Source organism: Choloepus didactylus, chromosome 19, assembly GCF_015220235.1.
Source record: "Choloepus didactylus isolate mChoDid1 chromosome 19, mChoDid1.pri, whole genome shotgun sequence".
NCBI classification, from domain to species: Eukaryota; Metazoa; Chordata; class Mammalia; order Pilosa; family Megalonychidae; genus Choloepus; species Choloepus didactylus.
In genome coordinates this window covers 42731197-42741460 of record NC_051325.1, presented here as the reverse complement: position 1 = coordinate 42741460, position 10264 = coordinate 42731197, and the positions used below count along the sequence as shown (strand labels likewise).

Genomic DNA, 10264 nt, shown 5'->3' with positions numbered 1-10264 from the left:
CCCATGCTTCCCAATATTAGTGATTCCAAATCAATGGCACATCATGAACTTAAAAATAGAAGAAGTTTCTGAATATGTGTCTAGGGTTGGGTAGAGAACAGGAATTTGTAGAAAGCTCCCCAGATGATTCTGATACAACCAGCCTAGGAACTGTCTATGGATAGACATTTGGGAATCACTGTACTAGATTAGAAGCACTGAGAATGCACAGCTATCTTATAGTTTTTGCTAAGAACACACTGTGCAACAAAGACTCAGGTGCAGGTAAGTGATTTGGGGAGGTGATCCATGGAAGTACAAGCAAGGACGTGGGGAAAGGGTGACAGGGAAGGGAAAATTAAAAGCCAAATAAAGAGTGCTTTGACGAACTTATTACCACTGAGGACCCCTGAGGTACAGACCTGCTGGGGACCCTCTGAGACATCCTTGTGGAATAGACCTCAAATAATTCCATCAGAGGACAGGAGACAGGCATTTATTGTCCATTGGTTGAATGTTGAGTGGCCATCAATGCTCCCAACAATTCCGAGTTGTGCTCCCAAGGTGTCCTAGAAAGCTCTCAGGCAGAGAAAAGACACAGATGGAGGTACATGCAGTGGTTCATTGTCAGGTTTCTGAGAAGTAGCCACAGTTCCAGGTCAACTCAGGTGAATCTAGGTGATATAGCAAGGGGCATTGACAACAGCTGCTAATGAATCCCTGGGACCTAGAAGAACCCTTAGCTCAGTGTGTGATTTGATAGTGGGTACTCAATATTTTATAAATGCTGTGGGCTTGCCAGACCTTGTGCCAGGTACAGGATAATATTAATTTCTTTAATTGTGCTTTCCCTTCTGGCTCTCTACCTTCCCCACTTTAGACTCTATTCCCCATCTTCTGTAGCACCCCCTAAGCAGGATCTTCAGTCTCCTCACCCCTTTTCCATCCATCCCCAGAGGGTTGCTGGGAGCTGCTGGAAATGTGAGGCTCCCCCACCCCAACTGTATTTGGCTGGGCACTCAGCACTGCTGGATCATCCTGCTGGGTGTCCCCTGGCTAGAGACCCTCCCTCACCTGACCCCTCTCTTGGATACAGCACCCACAGAAGCCCTGTGGTGTCCACTGTAGCCAGACTCCTGAAGAGACTCAATTCAAACCTCTAGAGGGGAGGTCTCCTAAATCCCACCTCACACCCAGGGCTGGGACTAGGGTGAGGCAAGTGAGGCACTTGCTTTGGAAGCAAAATTTAAAAGAGTACCAAAAAATTCAAAAATCAAATAAATAATATTTGATGCAGTATTTAAAAAAAATCAAAATTAATGCAAAAGCCCATGGTGAACAAAATAACAAAATTTGAAATAAAGACAGGATCAATATTATTGATTTTTCCTTTTGCTTCAGGCTCCTTTTCCCTTTCTGCTACTATCCAGGCAGTGCTACCTGAATGGCACTGTTACTTAAGTATTTGGGGGTGGAGTGCACTGATGTCTGCAACTTTGAAATGCATTAAAAAAATAAGGCAGATTGTTGGATGGATAGATGGATAGGATACTAGGATAGAAAAATCTTGTAAACTATTCATTGTTCCATCTAGGTCGTGGGTTTATGGGTGTTCACTGCAAAATTCTTTCAACTTTTCTGTATGTTTGAAATTTTTCACAGTGTTGGAGAGGGGAAAAAGCTGTGAGAAGGACAACTAAGGCTGGCTCCCTGGGAGCAAATCAGCTCCACCCCTGAATGCACATGGACTGGGGGGTCTCCACATCTTCACACACAGTGAGGACTGAGCCCTCCAGTTGGCCCCTTTTTGACAGAAGCCTCCTCCACCCCTTGTCCTTGAGGTCTCCCCAGGACAGAAGGGTCTAGATCTCCACTTCCTGACCAGTCCCACAAAACCTGTTTGGCTCTCTCCCTGGGGTAGGAAGTGTTATTTAATAAAGCATGTTCAAGAATATAGAATCCTTGTATGTTTGGAAAAGAAAATATAGAAACCTTGGGTTCTTATCAAAATCCCCATTTCTCAGAAGTTGCCTCTAATGGGTTTCTTTTACTAGAATGAAAAGGGGACTAATTACTAAAACAATATTTCAAAACCAAATGGAAAAACCGGTAAGATTATCTTTAAAATAAAAACGTTTTTAAAACTTTTTTAAAATATTTACTTTTGAAATATAGAGAAACTAAAATAAAACACTAGAGATAGCAATATAGCAATGATTATAAACTGGGCCGGGGGGTGGGGTGCCAGGGAAGGCAGGAAGCCTTTAGGAATCTGGAGTAGACTCCAAAGAGTTTACCCGGATTATAAAGGTGGAACCTTCTTCGAGGGCCCGCAGCGCGCGCTCTTACCGCTGGGGGGCGAGGCCGCGACGTCTCAGTTGGAGGCCGAAGTAGGGGCGACTCCTGGGTTCCTTTGGCGGACGAGGGGCTCGGTGGTTCAGGGTCGGGTTCCCACTGCCCCGGGCCAGGCACGCGGGCAGAACGGCTGCTGCACAGCCCCAGCCTGAATGCGTCCTAAAACCTGAAGGGAACTGATGGGGACCCTGGGGGGCTGGCGCGGATTCCCCCCTCCACCTCAGTTCGACTCCCCAACGGAACTTCGTCAGCTTTCTTGGACTAGCGCAAAGAGCCCACTGCAGACCCGAGGAGAACTTAAGAATTCTTCCTTTCAACTCTTACCCATGCTCTGAGCCGCGCACTTTGCAAAGAACAGGTTGTGGAGAGCTGACAGAGGTGGGCCCCATCTATTAGTATTTCTCCCAACACCCTGGAGACGAATCTTGGGATAGGTGTCCCACCGACGAGGGTGCCGGGTTCCCCTTGTGGCCTCGGGGGTGGTAGGGTGGGCTCTCCTGCCCGGCCACCCTCAGGACCCGCACCCGGGGACGCCGGCTTCTGCAAGTTGAGCACAAAGTCCGGAGCCAGGGCTCAGTGGAGGGGATCCCGGCGAGCCCGCGGAGGTGGCAGCCGCGCTCCGGCGCCTGCCCGGTGCCGTTTGTCCTTTTAAAGACGGGAAGGACCGAGGTGGTGCAGCGTGACGCGCCCACCTTCCCTTCCACTGCAGGAGTCCGGGCTTTTGCTGAGGGTTGCAGACTGAGTTTCGACCCAGCGCGCACCCCAGTCGGTGGACACCCTGAGAAGCGGTGGGAGATGAGGCAAGGGGTGAACAATCAGCCTCCCGGCTTGGGAGATATCAGTGGGGTCGGGGGACGAAAAACAGAAGACGTTCTGGCCAGCCCTAGATCCTGAGCGCGCGGCAAGAGTGACAAAAAGGGATTAGGCAGACGACAGCTGACATCTCAAATAGCCAGTTTAAAGCGTCAGAGCCGCGCGGGCCGAGGGCGCCGGATCTTCTGCTCCTCTCCCGCCCACCCCCATTCTGTGGCTGCAGAATAGGGTGCTGCGAGGTCACCTCCGGCCCAGGCGCGTCACAGAGCACGCCCACATGGATGCTCTGCTCACACTCACACTTACCAAAGGCGTTCGTTCACTCGGTACAGACATAGCCCCCCACCCCCACCGGTACAAACGTAGACCTTGTCTCACGCTTTCGCGCCCCTCGCCTCTCCCTGCAGGCTACCCGCGTCCTAGTAGCCGGGAAGAAAAGCATGCTTTACCTAGGCATTCTCCCGATTCTTTCCCCCGTGCCGATTGCACCTGGAGAAACCGTTCCAAACGAAGCCTCGGCCTCAGCAGGTGGAGAACACGAACCTCTCGCGTGGTTTCTTTTCGCACTGAGAGAAAATCCCGGGGACCTCCTACCTGCACTGAGCTCCCGGCTCCCATCGGGAAAGTGACCCTGACCCTTCCAAACCATCTCGGGGCCTAAGATTCCCCGCGGGTGCTCCCCCTGGAGTTGGATCCGCAGTAGAATCACCCTGTAATTCAGGCAAACACATTCCCAAAAGGTCTGCACAAGAAAGGGGGGAGATTGGGGCCCCAAAGGCGCCGGATCTAAAAAGCCAGTCTCTTGGCTGTGGATGTTTAAACCCCAGTTGGACCCAACGGGCTGTTCTGCAGGGTGAGAAAAGCGTGTGGGATCAAGCTAGCGGCTGGCCCTGGGGACCCTGGGAAATCCATAACTCGCTACTGATTTCCTTCATAGCTCTTTTCACAGTCTGCATTTATTTTGTGGCTTTCTCCATGTCCTTGTTTATTGCCTGTCTCCCCCCACTTGGCTTTCTGTAGGCTCCAGGAGGGCAGGTTTGAGTTTGTTTCACCTGGCGAAGGCACAGTCTATAAGTATTTGTTGAACAAACGTATAGGCACAGTCTATACTTATTTGTTGAAAGATTAGATAGATAGATAGATGAATTTGTACATAAAAGCATTGTGTATCAGAACTGGAGATTGGGAGCGTCCACCAAATTCTCAGGTGGACCAGAGATGTTCAGAACAAACCTTGACGGGCAGCTCGGGGGTGGGAAGCCGGACAGGCAGCTGCCACACCAAAGCCGCTCTGCATGCTTCTTCCTGAGTCCCCTAGATAACTTGAGTGCCTCCCTTTTGGTGCCCGGATGAGAACCAACCTCCGAGATTCCTGGAGTTCTACCCCGACCCTTTAGGTACAGACACTCCTCTAAGCCCTCGGCTTCGCGGGGCCAGACCTCATCCAAATAACCCCAGTCGCGCGCAGCACCAGGAACGCGGCTGTTGCGAAGGCACAGAATTTACATGATGCCGCACGCGGGCCTTTGTTTCTTCTTTATTTGCGGATGTAATTATGCGCCGCAATCTAAATTAGAGATAGATTTTTTTTTTCTGATATACATTTCATCTTATTCACCACGAGCACACCACACGCACAGTTGAACAGTTCCACAACCTGATAAATTGCACAAGATGAATTTGGATTTCTGAAAACCCGCAGGCAAGCCAGCGCTGCGCGGCTTCTTGCCTTCCCGCTTGCCGAAGACAAATTGCCCACCCGAAACAGATTTCCCGGCCAGCCTTTCCCGCTGCAGGGTTAAAGTGTCTCCGGAATGGGAAGCGCTCTTGCTGTAAATGGCATCTGAGCCCTGGATGGCTGCGAAATGTCCCCCCAAGGTCGATTCTCGCGCCTGCGAGCTGCGCCCCTGCCTCCCTCCCCCAAACCAGGGCGATGTGGAAAAGAAAGGCAAACAAACGCAGACGAGATGGATCGTGGATCCCTACCTCCCCCCACCCCCACCCCCATCCCCGAATAATCAGAAACTAGGAACCGGAGATGTTTAAAGCTTGGCTTCCCAAGCGCGGCGGCAAGGCGCACCGGGCTGGTGAGGGTGGGATGGGGTGGAGAGGAGAGGGGGGGAGAGCGCGGGAGCACCGCCAGGGAGCGCCTTGGAGCGCTAGTCCTCCGCGTTGGTTCGATAAGCCTCGATGAGACCCTCGAGCGAATGCACGAAGCCCGACACGCTGCAAATGCCGCCGATGACGAAGATGGCGACGTCGAAGAAGACTTGGTGCCACAGCAGCTTGCGCCAGAGCAAGCGCAAGTGGAAGAGGCTGGGCAGCAGGAAGCAGAGGCCGGCGCCCGTGAGGCTGCCGGTGAGGCCCATGAGCAGAGCGAAGTGCGGCACATAGATGGCCATGAGAAGCGTGAAGACGACCAGCGCGCAGCGCAGCGTCAGTCCCCATGACTTGAGGCGCCCGTCGCCGCCGTAGCAGGCGGGGAAGAAGGCTCGGCTGCCCTCCTGGAACAGCGACTTCTCCAGCACCTCGACAGCAGCAAAGAAGGGCAGAGGGTAGGACAACAGCGCCTTGGCCACTAGAAAGACGTTGACCACGGCGCGAATGGAGCCGGGCAGGTTATCGGTGATGACTTCCTTGGTCTCATCGGCCCAGGTGAGGTAGGCGACGAGTGCGAAGAGGCCCTTGAGCACGCAGGCGGCGATGTGCGTCCAGTTCATCATGCAGTGGAACTCGCTGGGCTGCTGCATATTGCCCTCCAGCGAAGGCAGGAAGATCTGCGAGGTGTAGCTGAACACGATGATGCCAATGGAGATGGGAAACTTCTTGACATCGATATAGAACTTGACCTTCTCCCAGGCCCAGTCGCGGGCCCGAGATAGGCAGTAGGCGATGACCAGGATATTAATGACGAAGTGAGCCAGAGTGCACAGCAGGCTGAACTTGGACACGGCCTTGAGGTTCTTGAGGAAGGCGCAGGGCAGCAGAACGGCAGTGGCAATGATGGACCAGGACTTCTGCGACACGGGCAGCCCCGGGAAGCTATTGTACATGAGGTTGCCGCTCACCACCACGTACAAGATGCACGTCATCACCAGCTCGATGATTTGCGCCACGTTCACCACGCGTCCGCCCAACGTGGGGAAGCGCGGCGCGCAGCAAGCGTTGGCGATGGCCACATACGAGTCCCGCACGCGCACCACCTCGCCGTCCTCGTTCTCCTCATACAGGCACGCGATAAGGATCTTGCCAGTGTAGCAGCAAACCACCGCGGCGAAGATGATGAGAAACAAGCCCAAGTAGCCGCCGTGCAGGATGGCGTAGGGCAGGCCCAGCACGAACATACCCTGTGAAGCAGAGAGGAAACCATACCCGGGCGCTCAGTCAATGCGACATCGGAAGAGGGTCTGGGGGCGTGGCTTAAGGCTACGGCCGCAAGGGGACGCTAAGAGAGCTGGTCCCCAGCCACTGGGAGGAAATGTTAAGGGTAGGGCCGGAATAGGGGTGCAGATGGTTCTAATGGGGTGCCTGGGAGTTGAGTCAAAGATGGAGAGGCAGGTGTTTAAAGGCGGGAACGAGAAGAAGAAGTAAGTTAATGGCTGGGAGGTGGGAAGGGGATGAGCGTGGAGCAAAGCCACTTGGAGGGCAGGGGAATGCCGAGATACTTGGTGATGGTTCCGGGGGACAAGACCAGAAGTGGGGACGGGGGCGGGAGGAGGTGGAGAGATGAGAAAGGGCTGGAGGGAGTGTGGCCGGAAGGGGACGCTAAGAAAGGTAGAGAGGTGGGCCTGAAGCCTCTGGGAGAAAGGGGGAAGGGAGAAAGCCCCTCAAGGAGGGGCTGGAATGGGGTACAGGGGTGGGGAGAGGCGGCTTATGGGAGAAAATGGGTTAAGGCCCATAGAGAAGGCAAAGCTAAAGGCGGCAGTAGGAAAGGAAAGGAGATGGGCTAGAGGGGAAAAGAGGCTGAGGGTGGGACAGAGCCATAGAGAAGTAAAGAATGCAGGAGAGACTGTAGAGATCTTGCTAGCGGCAGCCTTGCGGGGGCGGACCAAAGAGGGAGGGAGGGAGAAAGTCACGGCTGGAGGTAACGAGTGTTAGGGCCAAACCGAATCGGGTTGGGCCGGAACCAAGTCCTAAGGCAAGGGGACTAAGTAGGGGTGGTAGAGGCAAGCAATAGATGGGGCCTGCGGGAGAAAAGGCGGGCGCTGAGCCAAAGGTCAAGTCCAGCAGGAGTCCAGAGCCAGAAGCCCTGGGGTTGGACGGGAAGGACTGAGGAAGAAGGGAAGAAACGCTAACGAAATCCAGGGTCCTGGGGGCCCAAGGACCTCCAGCCTGCGGCCCTGGCTTCCTACCGGGCCCACCGACCGCTGCCTGCCGACGCGCTCCAGGCAGAGGCGTGAGCGGCCATGAAGGCGGGCGTGGCCCCACGGTCCCGCGTGGCCTTCTCGCCTGCCCTAAAGCGGAAGGCGCCTCCGCTCGAGCCACCTAGTGTGCAGGGCCTCGCGGAGCCCGGCTGAGCGGGGTCCCTGAGCAACCCCGCCGCGGACGTCGGCTGCGGGAATCACACGTTCTGCTCGCCAACGACCAGAAAACTCCCAGGACAGCGCGGGGCCTTGCCACAGGGTCCCGGGGTGCCTAAGGCTGCGACCTCCTCCTCTCCGCAAGCCGCGGTCTGCGGGTCCCAGCCTGCAGCACAAGTCGTTGTGAGGACTATAAACCTATCCGCGGAGTCCGGCGCCAACTGGGGTGGGGGTGAGGGTAGGAGTAGCGGGAAGGGATGGCGGGCCTGGAGAAGGGCCTCTTCTAAGCCTCGGATGGGGGTTTCTCCCGGATTACACGCGGAGGAGCTAGCCGCCACTCTGCGGTGCAGCGGCGATTTCGGGCGAGTCTTTGCGCAGGTATCCCGGGATTACCGCGGATTGCATGTGCTTGTGTGTGCATACCTCTGTGCTTGTAAGTCTGTGTTAGTGTGTATGGCCCTAACAGCTTCACATAAGGGAGCGTGGGCATGAGTCTGTGTGGACTTGTTACGTTCAAACTGGTGTGTGTGTGTGTGTGTGCTATTAGTATGTACAGGTATGTGCGTGGGGGGTGTTGTACGCAGGTGCATGTGGGGATAGTTGTGTGGTATAAATAGAGATGCATGTGCTGTGCGCCTGTGGGCGCGCTTTTGTTCGTGGGGAGGGGGGCTGTGGGCATGTGTGCCTGCCTATGTACATGTGTGTGCGTGTGTGTCCATGTGTCTCAGGGGAGGAGACTCCGGGCTCAGCAATGTTCTCGTCTCCTTTCGTCCGGAATATGCAGCTGTGAGTCCATTCCGGAATCCCAGGCAATACTATTCCTTCGAATCCTGATTTTCTTTCTCCCTCAGGTCCCCCACCCCTGATTGCACATTCTCCCCTCATTTTCCCTCTCTTTTGCAGGGTCTCTGCACCTCAGCCTGGCTGTCCTGCGCTGGGGTCGTGGGAGGGGATGCGGATGGGGCGGGGGACATCATCTGGGGGCGGAGATCCCCGCTCAGGGTTGGCAGGGGAGGGGAAAGGGGAGAACCCGGGCATGGCCAAGATCATCCTGTATTCGGTTGGGGACAGAGCTGGGAATCCCGTGCTCACCTGGATGGCATTAGTCACGTTCCAGCCTGCCTCCCACGCTGTGATCTTGGGCTTGTCGTGGCCCCCGAACTCGCCACCAGCCCCCACCGCCTGGTCCTTGGAGCCCGAGGGCGGCAGGGGCGCGCCGCCGCCGCGCTGGTAATGGATGTCTCCTTCGACGGGCGGCTCAGCGCCTTCCTCCCCACAAGGCTCGCCCTCGGCTTTCAGGATGTCCATCTGAAGGCCCTGTCGATGCTCAAAGTCGAGGTCGTCGCAGTGCGCGAAGCCCACCGCCTCCTCGTCCGTAGCCGCCTGAAAGCCCATCCTGGCGAACATGCCGCTCACCTTGGCCTGAGACTTGTTGGACACGGACGTGGCCACATTGGACAGCTTGCTGCGGAGCAGAGTGGCCATGGCGGCGGCGGGGCCCGAGGGGGGCGGGAGAAGGACAGCAGGAGCTGAGGACGCGGGGGACGCGCGGCGAGACGCCGAGGGCCGAAGGGCGCAAGGCCGCTATCTCCGCTCGCTCTCCCCGCGGCGCTCCGGGGTACTCTGGCTCATGACCCTCTCGGCTGGCGCTTGAGGCTCGCTCAGGGCTGGACCAGGCGGGCGGCAGGGCTGGCAGAGCGGCGGCGGCGGATAGTGCACTGCGGAGCTGCCGCGGGGCTCCGGCTGGGCGGCGGAGGGCGGCGGCGGCGTCAGAGCAGCTACGCGAAGCTGGAGAGGCGCCCCCACCCGTGCGCAGCCCAATGCGCTCCCGCCTCGCGGAATCAGCGCGTGGGGAGGGGGGGGCTGGTAAGGAATAAAAAACACCCCGGCGCAGGGGACGTGGGGAGGGGGCAAGGGGAAGAGAAAGGTGGCACGAAGGGATTCCGGAGACTTAAGGTGAGGGCAGGAGAAGGGCGCCCTTGGGAAGGAGGCGGGACGGAGCGCGCGAAGCCCGAGAGGGCGCGGGGGCGGGGGTGGGGGGCTGGAGTGCTGCATTTCTGGGGGAGGTGCTAAACTCGAGTCCTGGCCCCACCCATCTCGCAGCCGCCGGGAGGGAGGGGGCCGGGGCGGGCTGATTCTTGAGGTTCCCCGCCCCCGGACCACCCTCTCCAGAGTCCCGAAGCCGCGGGGCCCGAAATCCTCTGACCAAAGACAGGTCTGGGCGCCCGGAACGCCAGCAGGTCCGATGCCTGTCTTCCGCGGCGCGGGTCTCCTGGGCGTCGATCTGCCACCCCAGCACCCATCACTGATATTTAAAACTGGTCGCAAGCTCCCTTAATGGCAGAAGTGTCTGGCCTGGACGCTTCTCAAGACTACTCAGTCCCAAGGTCTGTCTCTGGGACTATCTTACCAAGTCCAGGGACGCCTCGATGGAAGAGATTCTGCGCGTCGCTGCCTCAACCAACCGCTTTCCAACTGTGTGCAGAATAGAGGCGAAAGGTTGGCTTTTCGCTTTCTTTTCGTTGGAGATGGGGGACTGAAAGGAGGCAGGACTCGTGGAGGACACCCTTGGGCGGCCTCGTGGCGGGGCTGCGAAC

At 56.8% G+C, this 10264-nt stretch overlaps 1 protein-coding gene across 1 annotated transcript; it reads right to left on the bottom strand.

The window, feature by feature from the left end:
- Nucleotides 1–3617: 3617 nt before the first annotated feature.
- On the bottom strand, nt 3618–9423 carry SLC32A1 (solute carrier family 32 member 1). Its single transcript, XM_037811653.1, has 2 exons — nt 8760–9423; nt 3618–6494 (listed from the first exon to the last, which is right to left on the bottom strand). Exons 1-2 carry the CDS (start codon nt 9150–9152, stop codon nt 5307–5309), a joined length of 1581 nt encoding a protein of 526 aa, XP_037667581.1. The 5' UTR covers nt 9153–9423; the 3' UTR covers nt 3618–5306.
- Between the last annotated feature and the right edge of the window lie 841 nt (nt 9424–10264).

Bases quoted from the DNA above. Each gene is read 5' to 3' on its own strand.
- SLC32A1 (XM_037811653.1), bottom strand. From the start codon at position 9,152: ATGGCCACTCTGCTCCGCAGCAAGCTGTCCAATGTGGCCACGTCCGTG. The intron at 6,495-8,759 runs GTGAGCACGGGA...TCTGCTTCACAG, and splicing joins ACGTGACTAATGCCATCCAG to GGTATGTTCGTGCTGGGCCT.